Source organism: Chinchilla lanigera, unplaced genomic scaffold, assembly GCF_000276665.1.
Source record: "Chinchilla lanigera isolate Chin_1 unplaced genomic scaffold, ChiLan1.0 scaffold00034, whole genome shotgun sequence".
NCBI lineage: Eukaryota > Metazoa > Chordata > Mammalia > Rodentia > Chinchillidae > Chinchilla > Chinchilla lanigera.
In genome coordinates, this window is record NW_004955435.1 from 14,650,863 (window position 1) to 14,673,350 (window position 22,488).

Below are 22,488 nucleotides of genomic sequence, written 5' to 3' on the forward strand. Positions count from 1 at the left end.
TAAAGGTCACTACATACTTGTCAGGGGAAAACTTCAAGAGGAGAGATAACAATCATAAACATGTATGCACCAAACATGGGAGCACCAAACTATATAAGACAAACATTAACAGACATAAAAAAACAAATAACAACACTACTGTAATGGGGGAACTTAACACCCCATTGACACAAAGAGATAAGTCAATAGGACAAAAAAAAAGCAAAGAAACAGCAAAATTTAACAAAACTTGTGAATGAATGGACTTAGTAGACATTTACAGAGTGTTCCACCCCACAACATTAGAATACACATTCTTCTCAGCTGCACGTGGGACTTTCTCTAAAACAGATCACATACTAGCCCATAGAAAAAGCTTAACTAAATGCAAAGGAATTCAAATTATCCCATGCATATTATTTGACCATAGCACAATAAAATTGGAAATTAATGACAAAAGGTATCACAAGAACTTCATAAACACATGGAAATTAAATAATAACCTCCTGAACAACCAATGGGTCACAGAGGAAATTAAAGAAAAACTTATTTACAAAATTAGAAAGAAAAAGAAATTACAAAATTAGAAAGAAAAAATTATCTACAAAATTAAAGAAACAATATCTACAAGCAAACAAAAATGTTAATACAACTTACCAGAATCTATCAGATGCACTGAAAGCAGTCCTCAGAGGAAAGTTTACAGTGGTGAACTCACATATTAGGAAAACAGAACAAGAATAAATAAATAGCCTAATGCTGCACCTCAAACTTTTAGAAAAAGAAAGTTTTGGCAAGCCCAAAGTCCAAAGACAGGAAATTATAAAGATCAGGGCAGAAATAAGTGCAATTGAGATAAAGAAAACACAACAAAGAATTAATGAACCAAAGAGTTGGTTCTTTGAAAGAATGAGTAAAATTGATAAACCTATACAACCTTATCAAAAAAAGGGAAAAACTCAAATTCATGCAATAAGGAATGAAAAAGATGACACCACTACAGATTTTATAGAAATTCAGAAAATCATCAATACCTACTTTGAAAATGTTTACTCCATAGGATGGAAAACACAGAAGAAATAGACGGATTTCTAGATAAGTATGAATTACCAAAATTGAATTAAGAGGATATAAAAATCTTGAATAACCCAAAATCAATTATGCAAATTGAAAATGTGATTAAAAACCTACCTTCAAAGAAAAGCCCAGGTCCTGATGGGTTCACAGATGAATTCTACAAGACATTCAGAGACGATTTAATGCCAACACTCCTCAAACTCTTTAATAAAATAGAAAAGGAAGCAATTCTTCCTAACTCATTTCTGGAAGCAAGTATTATATTGATATCAAAACCAGAGAAAGACCCAACCAAGAAAGAGAACTACAGACCAACCTCCCTAATGAACACAGATGGGAAGACACTCAATAAAATACTAGCAAACAGAACTCAGCAAATTATCAAGAAGATAATACACCATGACTAAGTGGGATTCATCCCAGAGATGCAGGGATGGTTCAATATACACAAATCAATTAATGTAATACACCATATTAACAGAGCCAAAGACTAAAATCACATAATTATCTCAACAGATACAGAGAAACCTTTTGACAAAGTCCAACATGCATTCATGATAAAGACCCTACTGGAACAGATGGTCTTTGCCTCAATCTGATCAAGGCCATCTATGACAAATCAATAGCCAACATCATACTGAACAGACAAAGACAAAAAGCTTTCATTTTAAAATCAGGAACAAGACAAGGATGTCCACTGTCACCACTCCTATTCAACACAGTTCTGGAAACAAAAGCCAGAGTAATTAGACAAGAGAGAGATATAAAAAGAATAAGAATAGGAAAGGAAGATGTGAAACTATCATTATTCACAGATGATATGATACTCTACATGGAAGACCTCAAAAACTCCACCAGAGACTCACAGAATTAATCAAGACATTCAGTAGCGTAGCTGGATACAAAGTCAACATTCAAAAATCAATAGCACTGCTATACACAAACAACAAACACACTCAGAAATTAAAGAAACCGTATTTTTCACAATAGCATCCAGAAATTAAAATATTTAGAAATCAATCTACAAAAGTAGAAGATCTATACAGTGCAAACTGCAGTACTCTGAAAAAAGAGAGCAAAGAAGATTTCAGAAAATGGAAAGATAGTCCTTGCTCATGAGTAAGAAGAACCAGCATTGTGAAAATGTCCATACTACCAAAATTGTTGCACAGATGCAATGCAATTCCAATTAAAATACCACTAGCATAACTCACAGATATAAAGAAAATATTACTAAAATACATCTGGTACCAGAAGTGACCCAGAACAGCAAAGGCAATCCTGGGCAACAAAGACAAGGCAGGTGGAGTTACAATCCTTGAATTGAAATTATACTACAAAGCTACTGGGATAAAATCAATATGGTACTTGCAAAAACACAGAACTGAGGATCAATGGAATAGACTGGAAGATGCAGACACAACCCCAAAGACATTCAGCCACCTTATTTTTGACAAAGGGGCCAAACAAGTTCACTGGAAGAAAGATAGCCTCTTTAATAAATGGTGCTGGAAAAACTGGCTTTCCACATGCCAAAGACTGAAACTAGACCCATGCACCAAAATCAAGTCAAAATGGATTACAGATCTAAATATTAAAACACAAACACTAAATCTACTGTAAGAGAAAGCAGGTAAAAATCTTGAAGACATGGGCTAGTTAGAGTTCATGAACAAAAACCAACTGCACAGGAAATACTTCAAAGAATCAACAACTGGGATCTCATCTCACTGAAAAGTTTTTGCACGTCTAGAGGAATCTCCAGCAGAGTAAAAAGAAAACCCACAAACTGGGAAAAAAATTCCAGCTGACTATCCCTTAGACAAACGACATCTAAAACATGTAAAGCATTAAAAAACATCAGCCCCCACAAACTTCAAAGACCCAATATAAAAATGGGCATCTGAGACGAACACACGCTTCTCAGATAAAGAAATACAAGTGGCAAATAAATACATGAGAACATGTTCAACATCATTAGTCATTTGTGAAATGCAAACTGAAACAACACTGAGATTCCACCTCATCCCAGTAAGAATGGCTATCATTAAGAAATCAACCAGTAACAAATGCTGCTGAGGCTGTGGAGAAAAAGGAATCCTTCTCCTCTGTTGGTGGGAGTGTAGACTGGTACAACCACTGTGGAAATCAGTTTGGAGCTTCCTCAGCAAACTAGGACTAGAGGTCTCATTCAATCCAGCTGTTCCCCTCCTAGGTATTTTTCCAGAAGAACTGAAAATATCATATCACAGCAATATATGTGCACCCATATTTATAGCAGCGCAGTTTGTAATAGCTAAATCGTGGAAGCAACCCCAATGCCCATCAACTGAGGAATGGATAAAAAAGTTGTGGTATTTTTACATAATGGAATATTACTTGGCTATAAAGAAAGATAATCTCAAAGCTTTTATAGGTAAATGGACACAACTAGAAACCACACTCATAAGTGAAATAAAATCAGACCTGAATGTGTAAACATCATGTTGTCTCACTAGTGTGACAACCTGAAAGAGTTAATAAAATCTAGGAGGTATAGTAGACGTTGTGAAATGAAAGGAACTGCTCAAAAGGAAAGAACAACTGTGATGAGGGAAAGGAGAAAAGAAGGGAGAAAATATGTATATATGTACACACAGGATAGCTAACATAGTTGGACTACTGACTTTATTGCTCTATTGAAAGGAACAGTTCATGTTGAAGTGTTCGATCAATCTTACATGTCTATATTTGTTTATCTGATTATCCAATCTGAAGATATCAATATGTAATACAATAACCATTGTTAATTTCCTATCACCTTGTCTGAAATTCTGTATGGCTTGTATTGTTTTGGTGTTATTTTCTAAATGTATGTTTCTTAAGATGTTTTCATTCTTTCATCTTTAAAATAAAAAAGATAATAATAAGTAATACAACAACCATTGTTCATTTCCTATCATCTTGTTTTGAAATTCTGTATGATTTTTATTATTTTTATGCCTTGTATTTGTCTTTGTTTTTGTTATTTTGTTTTTGTTCTTTTCTCTTTAAAATAAAAAAGAACCATTCAAAACATGGGCAACTGAAGTGAAAATATACTTCTCAGAACAAATACAAATGGTCAATAAAATTTTTCAACATTTCCAGCTATTACAAAAAATTTACAGCTACTGCAAATTGAAAGAACACTAAGACTCCATCTTACTCTAGTAAGAATGTCTGTCATCAAGGACTCAAAAAATAACAAATACTTGCAAAGGTGTGGGGAAAAAGGAACCTTTCTATATTGTTGGTAGGCATGTAAACTAGTGCAACCACCATGGAAATCCATATGAGGATTCTTCAAAAAAAATAAAGATGGAAATAGCACTTGACCCAACTATATGCCTCTGGGTATCTTCCTAAACAGTTAAAGATATCGTATTTCCATGTACATGCACCCTCATGTTTGCAGCAAAACTCACAATAGCTAAATCTTGAAAACTATATGTTCATCAACATATGAATGGATAAAGAAAATGTGAATTCTCCCACTACCTTCCCTTATACCTTCTCTTCTCTCCTCCTTTTTCTTGTCCTCATATCTAGAAACAGTCTCTTCTACTTTCATATTATCATTTTTTCCCATTCCTTTAGATTTTTCATATTAGAGAAAACATGCCAAATTTGTGTTCTCAGTCTGGCTTATTTCCCTGAATACAATGATCTCCAGTTCCATCCACTTCATTATATTCCAGCAACACTCCACAGTGAGTAAATACCGTATTTTTATATTGTTTCACCCACTGATGGGCACATAGATTGGTTCATATCCTAACTAATGTGAATTGTGCTGCAATAAACATAGGTATGTAGACATCCCTATCATATACTGACTTTAACTCTTTTAGGTATATACCAAGAAGCACTTCAAATTATTTATATGATAGTTGCATCACTAGTTTTTTGAAAAACTTCCATAGTGATTGTATTAATTTACATTCCCAAATAGTGTAGAATGTCTCCTTATGCCCTATATCCACTCCAGTTTTTCTTTTTTTTTATATTCTTAAGGATAACCATTCTGAGTGGAATGACAGAATGAAATAAGTCATACCAAGAACACAAATTTGGCAGGTTTTCTCTAATATGTAAACTCAATATACTCTTGATTTGCATTTCCCTAATGACTACACATTGAACATCTTTTTCGTCTACTTACTGGCCATTTGTACTTCTTTCAAAAATTCTCTGTTCAGCTGATTTGCTCATTTATTGATTGGGCTTTTTGTGTTTTAAGGGTTTGGAGTTTTTTTTGTTTTAGTTCTTTATACATTCTTGATATTAGCACTCCCAGAAGTATAGCTGGCAAAGATTTTCCCCTGTTGTGCAGCCTTTCATTTTATTTTTCTCTCATTTGCTAAGCAGAAACTTCTAAATTTGAGGTAGACCTATTTGTTTATTCTTGCTATTATTTTCCATGCTACTGGAGTCCTATCCAGGAAGTCTTTCCCCATGCTGATGACTTCCAGTGTTTCCTCTATATTTTCTTCTAAAACTTTCAAGTCTTATTATAGTAGGTCTTTGATCAATTTTAAATTAGTTTTTATACAGGGTGAGAGAAAGGTTATCTAGTTTTGATATTCTACAAATGGAAATCATTTTCTCAGCACCTTTGTTAAAGACATTGTCTATTCTCAAATTTGTATCACCCTTTTCATTTCAAATCAGATGGTCATAGATTTGTTGGCTTATTTCTATTCTATCCCACTGGTGTACATACCAATTTTGTGATGGTATCATGCTACTGTTGTTACAAGTGGTTTTCTAGTATATTTTGAAATTGAGTATTGTGATGTTTTCAGCATTGATCTTTTTGCACAGGATTGCTTTGTCTATTCTGAGTCTTCTGTGATGATTCCATACAAACTTTAGAATTGTTTTTTCTAGATCTGTGAAGACTATCATTGGAATTTTTATAGAAATTGCCCTTAAGATTTCTTTGGTAACATGGCCACTTTAATATTAATTCTGGTGATCCACAAATGTGTGAGATCTATCTCCTGAAATCTTCCTTCATTTCCTTCTTCAGTGTTCTGTAATTTCCATTGGAGCCTTTCACTCCTTAGTTATGTTAATTCCTATTTTATTTTTTTAAGATTTGTCTTTTTTTTTTTTTTTTGAGACAGGGTTTTGCTACGCAGTCTAGGCTGGCCTTGGACTCACTTTGTAGCCCAGGCCGGCCTCCAACTCGCAGCAATCCTCCTGCCTCAGCCTCCTGAATGCTGGCATTACAGGCGTGTGTGACCACACCTGACAGATTTGTATCTCTGATAGTTCATTTTGGTATACAGAAAAACTGTTCGTTTTTTCATGTACTTTGAAGATTTTGTCATTGATTTTTAGCACTTTTACTATAATTATCTAGATATGGTGAATTTCATTGACCTTGCATAAGGTCTGTAACAACTCTGAAGTTTTAAACTGATGGTTAGTTTTATTCTTAGCCAGTATGTTAAGTACTGTTCATCCCCATTCTACCACAATTCTTCACTCCAACATTTCTTTTTTAATATATTTAATGTATCTTACTGTCCTTCAACTAAAATTTATTTCTTTGCCTACTTGTGACTCCATCTAAATTTTTCCACCCCTCACCAAATTTGCAGTTTGCTAATTTTCTTTCTCCTGTATTTTATCAGTTCTTAAATGCATATACCAATTTAGTAATTTTGGTCATTACAAGTTTTAGTCCTGGAATATATATTTGATTCATTCTTATAGTTTTCAGTTCTTCACCAAATGTCTTCATCATGTTATGTAATTTTAGTTATACTAAAGTTCGTATCAGGTAATATCATAATTTGGTATCCTTGGGATCCAAAATATTTTCTTGGTGTTTGATCAATTCTTGTTTTCCCATATATCCATTTGAATTATTGTCAGATATTTTAATGTGAAAAATTATAAACATAATTTGAAACTCTAGAAGAGATTTTCTTCCAGAGAATTCACTCATGTTTCATTAGATAAGCTAGAGGAACTGGAATCGTGGAGAAGATTGATCTGTTTGGGGAATAATAAGATCTGAATCTGGAATCCATACTCTGTAAGGAAATATCTATAGCAAATTCATCTATTTACTTTTATTTTACATAAATATTGATAAGAAATCCTAATCTTTAATTTTTTACTGTAATATTTTTGTCAAGTTTTGTTACTGTAGTTATGTGGGCCTTCTAGGACAAGTAGAAAATTGTTTTCTGCTTTTTGAGTTTGTGTATAGTACCTGACAGACTTTTCCAATGAGGTAATCAGAGCTTGAAATTTTCTTGACAAAAATTTGTGATTATCAAGTCAGTATTTCAATAAATATAGATTCTTTCATTTGTTCTGCACCATTTTGGACAAGTTGTGTTTCAAAGGCATTTGTCCATTCTATCTAAATTATTTGATCTGGCATAAAGTTGTTTAGGACATGCCTTTACTGTATGTCTAATATCAATAGGTTATGTAGTGATCTCATTTTCACCTGTCACTGGCAATTTATGCTTTTTCTTTATGGCTTGTTTCATTGCATTTTTAACCAACTTTTAAAACATGATTACCTCTGCCAAAAGAGAATACAAAGGAGGAGGGGGAGGAGAAAGAAGAGGAGGTAGATAGAAGAGAAGGAAGAAGGAGAGGAGGAGGAGGGATGGAACAAAAAAGCAAAATATGGAACCAAGGAAATAGAAACATTTCCCAGTTGTGAAGTGCTTGCCTCTGGGACTCCCCTGGTCTCTGACCCAGTTTGTGTGCCAACCTCAGGCCAACCCAAGCCTCCTGGGAAGAGCACTTCAGGCCGGGGCCTTTAAGGATTCTTTCTAAAAGTTGTAGCATCTGCCCAGAATGGGTGACAACCACATTAAGTCAGATACAAAATACACACTGGTATAGGCAGGCTATATGATGTCCAGAGGAAATAAAGACAGGAAGGAAGCAGGGACACCACATACTGATCATCTACTCTTACCCTAGCTTCTCTGACCAGCAGTCCTTTTGTCATTTTCCTTCTCTGCTGAAATAGCTCTTTGGGAGACTGGCAGCTTAAGGATAAACCACAGTCTGATTTTTTATAGTCTCTGGCTACCATGAGAACCCAAGTATGAGTGGGAGCAGTAGTACAGGTGGGGGAAGGAAAGATGGTATGAGGGAGCTACATGCCAGTTTCTCAGGCTAGGCTGCAGGAAGCAGCTCATCTTTCCCACTAGTCAAACTTCAGTAGGGAGAGGGTGTGTCCCGTTATCTCCCAAGCCCTTATTACCTTATCCACCAGGAAGGAGGGCAGTCCAATTGAGTGGCATGGCAACACAGGGCCTCAGTTACTGTGAGAACGCACTGTAGAAGGTCCTTTTCGTTTCTGCTTGGTGGGCTTGGACTTTGTGTCTTCTTTCTTCTAAGCACTGCAGGAGCCTATCTTCCCTCAGCCTGCAGAGGCTGAGTGGCATCCTTCCAACTGAAGAGGGCTGAACAGAACTGCCTTTTGCTGGCTCCTGGGTGGCTTAGTGGAAGAGTGCTTCCTATTCCTCCCCCAGGAGAAAGAGGATCACTAAACATCACCTTGTGGGCTTTGTCACAGCCTGCCTGTGTATTCTACAGTACTTAAAGTTTTAAGGTCTAGCTAAAATATTGTTTGGTGTTGATCAGACTGAACTGCAGGTTTTCCAAGTGCTCCAGGTTCAGCTGGGCCAATTTATCGCTGGGGCTCCTCAGGCTCTGCCTCCTGTGAGGGAGGCGGTTTATTGATCAGCATGAATTTGATGTGCACCCCTGCCAGTTGATCATGCTTCATGTGCCAGTGCCACAGGATGATGGCAGTGAACTGGTCACTGAGACGGCAAGGCCAGCTCAGCATCACCTTTACCATTTCCTTATTGGGCTTCTGTCTCTGGACCTGAAGCATCAGGCAGGGCAGGGCCTCTGGGTGCTCCTTGTATTTGACGTGCCACAGAATGGGGATTAGGGTCTCCAGGAGGATGCTGTGGGCTAGGAAGAGCTGCCAGGCACAAGACTGCTCAAAGGTTTCCCACTCCAGGCTCTAGATGAGTATGTTAAAGGCTGAGTCTTTTCAAAACATGACTAGGTTCTCCATCATCACACAGCAGACCAGCTCCTGAAGTTGTGCCAAGTCAATACAGCCACAGTCGTTTTCATCCTGCCTATGCTGTACATGAGGTGACGCAGCAGCCACAGGTCCTACAGGGAGGCCTTCCTGCCATCATTAGCAGGTGTGCAGATCAACTTGATGGGTGGCTTAGGCTAGCTTTGTCTTCCCTGAGCACTCTTGCTGGCTTCAGACAGTACAGCAGGTGGTAGCCAATTCGGGACTTTCTGATACAGCTCAGAGAGGTGTAGAAGCAGAGAAGCTGCTGTCGTCTTATATCTGGCACAGGCTCCAAAATATTAGGTAGACAGATTTACTTCCACACTCTTCCAGGACTCCTCAGTGACCACCTGGGGCAGTACCTCCCCACAGTAATGGGCTTTAAAGACTTCCTGTAGACAGATAATCAGGGCAGGGAATAATGTGGCACATGAAGTCAAGCAGTGAGGCAATGATGGCTGGATGAGGCTTCAAGGAATGATGCAGGGCCAGGATGGTGCCTCTATGTTCATCACTTTATCCTCAAAGCCAGTTTGTCATTAGAGGTAGCAACACTTGACATACATGTTGTCAAGAGCCAACACATGAGGCCTGCTGGCAAGATATCTGAACTAACAACTGCATTAGAAGGGCGTACTACCTCAAAGATGTAGCAAATAAAATCACAGGAGAGAAACTGATGGTCTTGGGTTGAACAGCTACTAGTGCTGGAACCAATCTTGGTACTCCTTTTGTTGACCAAACTGCAACCAAGATGTTATGAAGAGCTTACTCTCCATGTCTGGGGTCAGATGACACATTAGGGATTTCTGAGATGTTCTTGACTGAAGAAGCTTCAGTTCTTGACTGAAGTGAACTGGGACTCAAGGCCTGAGTATTATGAATACTACCTTTCTTAGGCAGTTCATAATTCTGGTATCCTAGCAACACTTGGAAGTAGTCTTATGACATCTTGGCCAATCATCAAACATTCCATAAACAATTCCTGACATAGTGATATACAGAAACCCACTTCCTCTGGCACAGAGCCTGCACCTGGGCAGTCCCATGGTGGTCAGCAATAAGGTGGAGGTATGTGTAAATGTCATGGTGATAGGGATACTGTTCTTTAGTACTCATTCCCTTTGCTCCATCAGGATATCCAGAACATTTTGTGCCAACCAGGTATTTTTGGCTGTCACATCTCCACCTGCAATCTACTTCGTAAATGTCATGCAAGCACTGTTGGCTCCCAGAACCCTGCTCTTCACTCCTTCCCAAACCAAACACACAATTAAGTACAGTAGCTATCCTGCAACTTCAGGTACTTCTCCATTAGTAGGTGGGTGGTTTTACTAAAGATAACCTTTAGGCTGCATGACTCACCACAGTCATGTCCCAGTAACACTTCTGGGCTAGTGCAGGGTCAGTGTGGACAAGAGTAAAGGAGATCCAGGTAGATTTTCTCCTGCCAGGAGAGGTTTGCATACATACACACTGAGTGTCACTCACTGACATCACAATGCTCATATACCTTTCCAACCTCTCTTCTAACTCTGCCTTGGTATTCAAACTGGTTCAAAGTAGCAGCCTCCTGCCTCTTAGGGCTCCTGTTCCCACTCTTCCTCCTCTAATTCCTACAGCTCCTGAAGCAGCTGTTACTACAGCCCCTTTGATAACTCCATGGCTGCAGTCAGAAAATGGAAAAAGATCAGGGAGTGGATGGGTGGAAAGCTGTAGAAATGGGGAACTCAGGGAATGGCCTGCCAGAGACAGGGGACAACAGGAACAAGCACGTAGAGAGAGCAGGGGCCCCAATCCTCCAGACACTGTCTGTGATGTGGCTAAGAAAAGCTGTTTAGGGCATAAGAACACTAGAGAAGGGCCTGTGCCCCATTGCTATCTCTAATGACAAACTACCTTTGTTTTACAATTGGCTGTTCTTTAGTGCAGAGGAGGATAGCGTGATGAACACAGAGCTTCCACTCCTGAAGTGGAAGGGGAGCCCTTCATACCTTTGGACCCTCAAAGGAGGGAAAATGTTTCTTCTCGTGGGCTGAGTGTGAGTCTTGCCTCTGAAGGAAAAGGTGGAAAACCTTCCTGGGTGGTACCACAAGGATTGAGGAATGAGGGGCCTATGGATCCAGACCCTACTGCACGAGGGGTGAGCACTATAGGACACAGATGACCAGCTTCTCCCCACACCACGCAGAGGCAGGCATGGTTGTGATCCCTCTTTAACTCGAACAACTTTCCTAAACTGATATGACAAGTAATCATGAACTGGGTAGCTTAACATAGAAATTTATCTTGGATGTGGTGGTTCATATCAGAGGCTGAGACAGGAGTACCGTAAGTTTGAAACCAGCCTGGGTAATTTAGCAAGATCCTGTCTCAAAATTTAAAAAGTAGGGCTGGGAAGTAGGTCAGTGCAAAGGCCCTTGGTTCCATACCCAGTACCACACATGTACCCAAATTATTCTTTCACAGTTCTAGAGTTTACAGGTCCAAAATCAAGGATGTCTCTAAAGACTGTAGGACAAGATCCTTCTTTGAACTCTTCTTAGCTTCTCTTCCCTTAGTTTGCAGCTGCACCACTCTAATCTCTGCCTCCATTTTCACATGGCCTTCTCTCTATACCTGCTTCTCTATGGTCTTTTTATGAGGACAGTGATTATTGGATTTAAGGCCAACCTTAACGTAGTATGAAGTTACTAATTACATCTCCAAAAACTTGATTCCAAAATAGGTGACACTCTGTAGTTCCAGGTGGATATAAACTTGGGGAGATTCGTTCAGCCTGGCATACCAGTCTTTGCTAAGTGGTTATCAATTTTAATTATTTAAAAGAACTCTGTCGATTTTTCTCTGTGCTAATTTCCATAAATTTCAAAGGAATCCATACTCAAGATATCTGAGCATTTCTTCTGTACCATTCTCTCAATCTGCTTCTGTAGCTCAATTACAGGGATGTAGACTGATTTTGCCTTCAAATTTCAGATACTTTATTATTTTTGATATTCTACTATTGTCAATCCTTTTCTTTTTTAACTTTGTATACTTTCAGTTGTTGTGTCCTCGAGTTTATGGATCTATTCCTTTATATGTTATCTTAGCTCATATCCTAGAATTGTTTGCATTTTTCTGTGTCTCTGCTAAAGATCTTGTATTTCTTCATACATGGCTCCTTCCCTTCACTATTTGTTTTGCTCTTTCAGCATTTTTATCATTGTTGTCAACCCTCAACAATTCAAACATCTGTTAATCTAAGTTTGCCTCTACTGACTTTCATCTCTGGATCAACTTTTTCTGCTCCTTTTCCTATCCAGTGATTTTTTAATGTGTACTGGGTATTTTCTATAAAAGAACAATAGGTATGAAAATAAATAATAGTTCCCTCCAGAACAGGGTATGTACCTTCTTTTGGCAGGAGTGGGGAGGTTGAATCAATCTGAGCTACAGCAGAGGGGGAATTGGGCTTCTCTGCAGTTGTAATTTTTTTTTTCTTTTTTTCAGATAGGGTCTGGCTATGTAGTTTAGGCTGGCCTTGAACTCACTATGTAGCCTAAGCTAGTCTCAAACTCACAGCGATCCTCTTGCCTCAGCCTCCCAAGTGCTGGGACCACAGGTGTGTGCTACCATACCTGACTCGCAGTTCTAATTTGATTCATCTTATTCTTTTCAAATATTGTAAGTGGATTAACACAATTTCCTCATAGTAAGGATTGGGATATGACCTCTCTTAAAGATTAAATACAAAAATGTTGATTAATAGAAAAAGTTTTATCTAGTCATTCAAGCTGTGGCATCTGACAGTAGAGGCAAGGTGTGTTTTGGGGGAGAGCATGGTTGCTTTTTGTTACTTCAGCCCTAAGGTTAATACGTTCAGCTTATGTTACTTCTAATGGGAAAAGTTAAAATTAATGGGATTTAAATACTATCAAAGTAATATATTTTGTCTCAAAGTAACTCTTTTAATGTGTGGTATATATCTTTATGCCTAATACTCTAACAATGTGCAAGTCACATGTTGTTTTCCCCACATAATTTAGCTTTACAAGCTTTGATTCTATCAATTTTCCTCTCACCTTACTATGGATCCTTCATAATCAGAATTAGCTTCTTTCATGTACAGCAATAAGGACTTGACAATACTTCCCAGACATGGTTGTACCATGCTTTTCAAAAACATGATACTTTTCATGATTTGTATATAATTTTTTTGTAATGATGCCAGCATTCAATGAATGTCTAGTGAAATGTGACCATGTTCTATGTTGCTTAATATAGGTAAATAGTATTTTATTCCATTTTACTAGTCAGACATATTATTCTTACTGATTTCTATAACTAGCAACTTGTTTATAACTGAAGTCGCTAGTTCCATCATATAAGCATTTTCCCTTGTTTCTTACATTTTAAACTTTTTCTTACCACTTTTCCTTATGCTCTTGGAATTATCTCTTGAAAAAAATATAAACCTTGCTAATCTTCAAACATTCTTTTGCAAAAACTCTGTCACTGGATATATAGGAGATATACATTTTTTCCCTTTTAATCTTATCAGAGATATGTACATCATTCTTTATCTACACAGATCTGACAAAGTAGAAACTATACATATCACTTGCCTAACCACAAAAAAGCAGAGAAAATTCATTTGATGTATGTATGACTATTATTTTGAACTTAGATTGCTGTTTATGTATTAATATTTCTGATTTCATTCTTCAGAACGTGCATTCTAGAAAAATCAATCATTTCCTCTAAATGAAAATCTGAGCAGCTCTTGACTGCACTTTGCAGTGGTTTCTGTTTAATAATAATCATACCTGCCATTATTCATAAACTTCTCATTCACGAATATTAACCCTCATTTTATATAAAACATAATGGAAATAAATTTTCTACAGATACTGTTCTCCTTGACTGGTAATTAAAATCTGACATCAGAGACTAGGCTTCATAGAACTACCACAAGCATTTATGATATTTCAGTTAGCATTGTTCCTGACCTTATAGTAGAAACACTTGTGCAAAACTAATGCTACAAAAGAATTCACTTGAATTCAGTTCTCCCATACACAGATTCCAGGAAAAAATGTTTTCCAAGGCTGTAAGAAATGTATTAGGATAGTAACACTTCAACATCAAGACTCAGTTCTAAAGGATGACCAATACTGATTATTTGGGGTAAATGAAAATGTTCTCATGAAAGTGTTCCCATGAAAACATGGTTTTACAATCACTTATAAATTGTGAAAGGCTGGGCTATACAGACTATTTGGTACATTTTAGGTTGTTTTTCTTAAAGTAGAAAAAATTACAATGTTGTAGTTCTTTGGTTTTATTTTCTAGGATAAAAAGAACAGGCATAAATATTTTAAGTGATATCCTTTAAAATAATTATCAAATGGCTTTATGTCTCCTGATTATCAGTATTCATCAATGTCACAGATAGCCTTCATTAACTGGTTGATAATTTCAGAGTGTAATATGTAGCTTTTGTGACCCTTTCCCCTATCCCTGAGAATTATAAACGTCAAAGAAACCTTTTATCCCTTCATTAAAATTCTCTGGAAAGTAGTCGTGTTCGTTCATTAATAACAGGGCAAGGAGCAGTGTCATACAGGGTTAATCCTTGTAAATTGGCTTCCACACGTAAAGAAATTTTCTGGAACAGAAGAAAAAATTATATAGAGAAGTTTGCTTCTTAGCAATTACCTCTTCAATATATTCTATAGACTATCTTCTTTGATTAGAGATACAAATCAGTTAAAGGAGTACCAAGATAAAATAGCTGTTGCACTGCCTTACTTAGTGCAAGTAACCTGGAAAAACCAAGCTTCCATATTTACAAAGTTCCCTGTTTTTCTTTAGTTTCTACTCAAAAATCAGTAAAACAATGTTGAGCATTGCTTCTACAACTGTATAAAGAACATGAAAATTCTATGAAAAAAATGCCTTCAAATATGTTTTACAACTCCAATTTCAAGGCTAAAACGTGCTAATAGTACACTACCTTCCCAAACTCAGAAATAATTTCACTGGAGAAGCTGCTTTTCTCTTAACACTGTTTATGGTGCCAGATGTTAAAACAGTAAATTTTTGAGAAGACTGGAAACTTGCCAAGGAATTTTGCATTTCTCCATCTGAAAAAAGTTGAATTGCTTAAATCAAATCTATGTTTTCTTACCTGAAAATCACGAATATAAGTCAAGAAAAAGCCAAAGAAGGAAAATGACATAGACCATTCTGCCGCAGTAGTGACCATATGAAGCACATAACCCTTGAATGAAATAGGAGAATGGTTTTGTGAAATTTCATTCAAATAATTAAAGTATTCTCAAGTAACAAATCTTAAATTCTTATTAGCCAGTCTGCCTTCTGAAAACTGATTCAATGTATTCAACATATCTTGTGAATTAAAGACTAGACATTAGGAATGCCTCCTAAATGGCACTTAGTATCACCTAGAACAAGTACAATTCTCATTTATATAACTAAGAAAATCAGAAGAATTTCCAATCTACCACAAGGCACCACCACTTTTCTCAGAGCAACATAATTTATTAAAGGCCACTAAGTTTAACAATACTCACTGTAAGTTTCAGGAACTTACCGGAAACCAAACGCAGAGTCCAGAAATTTTCAGATAACAAAAGTCAAAGATATCTTTTCAATTCAGAAAACAAATATTCTAAATAATTATAAATCTCAAGTGGTACACTATGTCCACATTAGGGGAATCAATTCTTGAGAAAACTCTTCTGCAATCATAGTTCTTTTCATGTCTTAAAATGTGGATGGTTCTACACTAACTGAGTCATAACTAGAAAGTAAATCTTAATGAATAATTGATGATTCTATCAAGAGGGTTCCTAGTAATAAAATGAAAATACATCAAGATAGTCATACTTAATATGGTAACAGTCTTTAGAGACTCTAAATTCTTACTTTATCCTCAGGCTTCCAGTGAAGTTTTTGTACTATATCAGCGCCAAAGTCTCCGCTGTACAAAATGGATGAGCAAATCAACACTATAAAAAGGAAAGTAAGTCAAGGAAGAATCTCAGAGAAGATCTAAGTTTAAATTAAATTCAAAGGGCTGGGGATTTAGCTCAGCGGCAAAGCGCCTGCCTGGCAAGCGCAAGGTCGTGAGTTTGGTTCCCGGTACTGGAGAAAAACCAAAACCAAAAAAATAATAAATAAATAAATAAATAAATAAATTCAAAAGAAAACTTATCTTGTTATTGTTTTATCCGAAAGGATAACTCACACATTTGTTGTCAAAGTCCAAATCTGTTTTCTTAAATATTTAATGTCACACTTAGCAGTCAAACTAAAAATGTGCCCAGAAGATTACCACAAAATGGTTCTCAGAGTCAATCCCTCTCTGCTCAGAATATTAGATCTATCATAAACTTCTGATAATTATGTAGGAAGATCATTAACTTATCATTCATTTCTTTTGAGTGAGCAAGACCAAGCTAAACAATATCTTTGTTTCTAGCTCAGTTATTTAATTTCAATCTGAATTTAATGTTTCAAGTCCTTCAGTTTAGGATTACTAACCTAAGAATCTCTTCTACCAAAAAGGTGTTTACATTGTGCCAATAGTGTTCCCTTAAACTTTGTTACTCAATTTCCTTTCAACTGTACCCATACTTTACAGTGAAGGATACTGCTAAGTACACTTACTCCACACCAGACAAGCAGCAGTAGTCTGATCCAGAAGACTTGTTTGCCGTGAATTTTGGGCTGCATTAGGTACGAAAGGATGGTCTGAACAAACATGTAAAATATGCCCATACCAAAAGTGAGCACACTACCACTGACATGTACAACAAAAAGGGCTGTTTTCTGAGAGGTAGAAAAAAAGAGAAGAAAAAGAAGTCAGTAAAAGTAATTCAGAATACACTGGCAACACAATATTTAAAAAGTTCAATCCAGGGATTCCAACAGGACATTCACTGAGTAGAGAAACTGTGTAAATTCCACATGCAAATTATTTCCTGAACTAACTGCCTCTCATAACATCATAAACCTGAAGATTGCAGTAAAACCAAATAATTTCATATATCACTATAGAAAGTATGATAGTAATTATTCATTTATTCTTTTACTCATTTAATATTTTTGTGTATTTATTAAATGCCAGGCATTGCTGTAAAAGTCCTCAGATACATAGTGAACAAAAAGAGACAAAAATACAGCCCTCATAGTTTACATTCTAGTGAAGATATACAAACAATAAATAAACTTTAGAAATAAGGAAATTCCACAATATGTTACATAGTTTTAAGTATAAAAGAAGAGTAGTGCAAGGTTCAGAGGACTGGATAGCTGGGAGTGTTAGCAAGGAAAAGTTTAAATCCAACTTAAATTTAAATTTAAAGGCCTGAGAAATGAAAATATTCCCCCTTTGTACTAGTTTGATTTCGTTTTGATGATATTACACAGATTACCATATATTATAATTTTTTTCTCCTTTACCTTACTATTCTTATAGATATCAACTTAATTTTATTTTTAGTATTATTATATATACCCTATGCTTAAAAGTGACAATTATATATACCCTATGGTTAAAAATACTACATGAAAATTTTTGGCTGAATTGCTCTTTTTCTAAACTGATGTCATTTGTATTCCCTTCAGATGAAAAGGTACATAGATTACTCATGACTAATATAACACCAACAAAAGATGGCATAGGGCTTGGTTTCCTTCTTTTACAATCTGTATTAAATTATAAACTATTTAATTTTCTTAATTCCATCTTCTTAATTACAGGAGATTCCTAATACAAAAGTAATAGATTTCTGGTTTCTTTTTTGGAAAAAGCTACTTTTATAGGGTTTGGTGTGTTATATTTTGATGAAGATAAATATAGATTTAGCCCCAGTGTCAATATATAATGGTTTAACAAAACCCCATGAGTTAAAAAGCAAAAAAATAAAGAATGGAGACTATTTACTATTTTTATTATTAAAATGGGGGTACATGAGATTGGTTTTAATGGCCATTTTTCTGCTTACTATATTTAGTTCTGTCACTTTAGAGACAGGGGAACATCTTAAGATTACTGAAGGAATGCCTTTTCAAAGAAATATTAAAGACTCTGGCAATTTGCTGGCCCTGTAGGAAGGAGCTTTTACTTGGCTTTGACTAGGCTATGTTACAAAGCAAACATAACAGGAGTTACATAGAAACAAAGAAGTTAATTTAAAGAAAATTTATATTTAAAAAAAGAAAACATAAAAAAATAAATGAAATTTTCACTCAGGTAAGGAAAAGTAATTTTAAAAAATTAATAGTTACTAAAAATCCTTATCTAGAGGAATGCAAACTGTGTCCTGTGAAATACAACTGATTATCAGATTGCGAGTTATGGCCAGTTTTGCTAATTTTACATCCATTCCCAAGTTCATTTCAACATTTTCTATCAACGTGTGGTATTGTTACTATTTTGAACTGATTTGTAATATATTCTGTTTCCCTGATTGATTAGCAAGTTAAAATCTTCGACTTGTGTTCAAAAGTTTATTCTACTTAAAAACATACCCTGTAACAAAACAAATACAAAAGACAAGACAAAAACAAGAGAAAGTACAGAAGTGGTCAAGAACAAATCTTAGATATGGAACTTATATATTACTTGTAAGTGATCTATAATCTTTATCTAAAAGCAGTTAATGAAACTTAGGAACTAATCTTCTGCTTACTTATTTTTATCCTTTTCAAAGTCTCCTCGAGAACAAATTTTCTGAGAAGGAAGAATTTCACTTGATGACAAAAAATAAATTAAGAGTTACGCTGCCAAAGAACACCAAGAACTACCTCAACCACAAGAAGCTAGGAAAAGATGCTCCCTCTTGAGGATGCGCAGGAGAACTAGCCCTGTCAACACCTGGATTTTGGACTTCCAGGCTTGTGAACTTTGACACTAAGTTTCTCTTGTTTTAAACTACCCTGTTGGTGGTATTTTGTTATGATAGCCCTAGGAAACTAATACATATTTCTGATTACATATCTCCTGGTCTCCTGGAGAATGAATTTCCTGAAAGGAAAGTGGGCCCTGAGGACATTTACCATGTATTTGTTTGGCTGAATACTATATACAGTATACATGTGTTTTCACAGAAATTTAATTTATATTTTTAATTTTTATTTTTCATATAACATAGCAATTTTTAGTCCTTTCTTTAAGTACAGGCAAACAACAGAGACAAAACACTTTTTTCCAACCCATATAGTCCTTTAGCATCTCTCAATAAATTCTTACATAATTAACAAGACCACATTTATGCTAAGTGCTCTGCTGGGTACTAGAGACACAGTAGTGAACCATAGCACTTACAATTAACGAAGAAATATATAAATTAAAGAGTAGATAATTTTATTTCTGTTTCTTTGAGACAGGGTTTTATTATGCAGTTCAATATGGCCTTGAACTCAGTAGCACAGGCTGGCCTCGAGCTTGTATCAGTCCTCCTACCTCAGTCTTCCAAGTCCTGGGATGCTGCCCTACACCTACATGCTTGGCTGATAAATAAAATTTTAAGCCACTCATATGAAATTAGACTGAAATATAATAAGAGCTATGTATCAGAGGCTTAGAGAACACAGAAAAACAAAAATTCAAAATATACTGCAATAGTTACAGACAGAAAGACTTCCCTGAGGCAGTATGGTCAACACTGAGGTCTTAAGATGCCTGAATTTATTTTGGTTAGGGAGTTGTGGTATGCGCAACAACATAGGAAAAAAGAGTTATATAAGCTTGCTTAGTTTAAGGAACAAAAAAAAGGCCAGGATTATATAGAATGGAGACATTAAGAACGAGAATAATGGGGCTGGGGATTTAGCTCAGGGGCACAGCGCCTGCCTGGCAAGTGCGAGGTCGTGAGTTCGATTCCCGGTACTGGAAAAAAAAAGAAAAAAACAGAAAATAAAAAAAAAAGCATGGGAATAATGCAGAATGAGGCCAGAGAGATACATAAGAACCAGTTTATATTAAGATCCTTGTGTTGATTAAATAATTTGGCAATTTATCAAATTATTTTTTCCTCTCTTGAGTCTCATTTTTCATGCAATTTTAGAGAAACAGAGTGAGATATTTGCGTATTTCCAAAAGATCACTGTGGCTGCAACATGAAGAACTGATTCAAAGAAAGTAGGAATGATCACAGAGGAGCCATTGAGGAGGCAATGGCAGCTGTCCAGACCCAGGGTGCAGTTTGCACTGGTTGAAAGGGAGACGTCAGGCAGGAAAGGAGAAATGGAGAGAAGCAGATGCATTCAAGAAATATTTAACAGATAAAGCCAGAATGTCTTTTCTCTATTTAAAACAGTACCAGGCTCTATTTCAAGCCAAGATATATCATTGTAAACCATTTTCAGACCTAGTTTGTGTACAATTTTTCCTGAATAAATCAACTAGAGTTTGTCTGTGAAAAGAATAGGGAGCGAGGAGCAGGAGGAGGGAGAAGAGGAGGACATGGCACACTTATTTTAAATAAGTAGCAGAAGTTTACATTAGAAAGAGGAGTTACTTGATAGCTATGCAAGGCTAGAGTCTGCTGATAAACAGAGCTTAGCAAGGAAGCCATTAGTGAAACAAGAAAACGATGTTCAGTAGGTTCAAAGTTATGCTGAACAGAGAAAACCAAGAGAGAGAGAGAAAAAATCTGACCCAAAATTATAAACTCACAGTGACACTTGTGGTAAAGTTCAATTACAATGAAAGCTGAAAGTAAAACTACAAAGTGTATGAACTGTCTTAGTAAGTAATTGAAATAAAAGTAAAAGGCAGCTCACGTGTGCTTTTAGAACTGCTATTGAATTTTACTAGGCTGTATAAATACTGAGTTTTTATTCTTAGCATACAGGTGATGAGAAATATGTTAAATTGATCAAAGGACAACTACAGCATCAGTATTCATACCACAAAAATTCCGCAAGGTATTTTTTAACACTGAGCTACAAAATCTGATTAGGAGCCACAGGACTATCATACACAGCTGGCTAGCGGTCCACTAAAATTTTTGTTCCCCTTTCATAGAAGAGTTGCTCCTGAAAACAAATGTCCAGTGAAACTACATTTTTCCAGCTAAACTCTCCCCACCCTTTCCTAGCACATGCAAGTCAGTGGAATGATGTCAGTCACAGCCAGATAACAAAAAAAAACTCTCTCCTTAACCAAATTTTCCACAGGTTTCTCCAGACTTTCTTCTCTATCACCCCTAACTTCTAGGGCTCCATACTGATCTCTGCATTGTCCAGTTTTAGCACAATAATTCTGCCTAAATCAAGTAACCTGGAATCCTCCATCTTAAATATCTGAATATCCGATTCGATTCTTCATCCTACACCAACGCCATAGGTGCTATCTAATCACTGTGATCTGTCTTCAGCAAGAACTCTTTTAGGTGGAGTGACCCAGAGCATTTCCTCATATGTGATATTTCCTCTTAGTAATTTCCTACCTACTAACCTCCACCTACTTCTTGGCTATAAATTCCCATTTTTCTCTGTATTCTAAATTGAGCCCTCTTACTCTCACCTATTGTAAAATCCTATAGAAGTGGTCCCTTCACTTTTCTAAATGGTTCTTAACTTCTTTAATAAATATCACTGGATACTTGTTTTAAAAATGCATAAGTTGAAGTTTTTAAGAAGCACATGTGTTTTGCATCTCTTACTATTTCACCAACTCGATGCAGAACCCTGTAATGTTACATGGCATAACAGAGACCAAAGATGGACAAAAGTTGAACTTTCAATCATTGTGGGGAAAAAGGCTGTCAACCAAAAAATCTGCACTCACTGCATATACGTACAAATTAAACTTCTATATAAGCCACTGAAATTTGGGCTCTTTTACAGTAGCTAGCATTACCTTATCTAATATCTTCTTGAACTCTACTTATGGAGGCTACTACAAGTTGAGCATCTCTAATCCAAAAATTAGAACTCCAAAATGCTCAGAAATCTGGAAAGCTCCAAAATCTGAAATGTTTTGAGGTCCCAAACACTCCAAACTCTAAAACACTTCTGGTCCCAAGCATTTTGGTTACAGAATACTCAACCTCTGGTATTAACCATATTTAAAAAAATGTGAAAAACAGGAGAGGCCAATCAAAAGCTGAGTAAGAATGAAAGCTGTTAAATAAGAGACACAATATACTCACATATGTGTATTTATATAATGAATGCTTGTATATTTAAATAATTATGACATGCTAAGCAAGTTATCAAATGTCTAAATTAAAACTTTTTACAGAAAGATTCATCAAAAAAGCATATACTCAGGATGCAGTCACTAACACAGACTCTCCTGA

General features: G+C 36.1%; 1 protein-coding gene and 2 pseudogenes across 2 annotated transcripts in view; all 3 read right to left on the reverse strand.

Moving 5' to 3' along the window:
* Positions 1 to 8,369: 8,369 nt before the first annotated feature.
* LOC102027784 lies at positions 8,370 to 9,277 on the reverse strand (annotated as a pseudogene).
* Positions 9,274 to 11,540, reverse strand: LOC102023735 (annotated as a pseudogene).
* A 1,889-nt stretch (positions 11,541 to 13,429) lies between these two features.
* Dram2 (DNA-damage regulated autophagy modulator 2) overlaps positions 13,430 to 22,488 on the reverse strand; it is a 39,907-nt gene continuing 30,848 nt past the window's right edge. For both annotated transcript variants that reach the window (XM_005388938.2, XM_005388939.2), the window contains exons 5-8: positions 16,828 to 17,005; positions 16,100 to 16,182; positions 15,339 to 15,431; positions 13,430 to 14,816 (exon numbers count right to left, since the gene is read on the reverse strand). In XM_005388938.2, the coding sequence (XP_005388995.1) occupies positions 14,709 to 14,816; positions 15,339 to 15,431; positions 16,100 to 16,182; positions 16,828 to 17,005 (462 nt within the window). In that variant the 3' untranslated portion in view covers positions 13,430 to 14,708. The remainder of the gene's footprint in view (positions 14,817 to 15,338; positions 15,432 to 16,099; positions 16,183 to 16,827; positions 17,006 to 22,488) is intronic.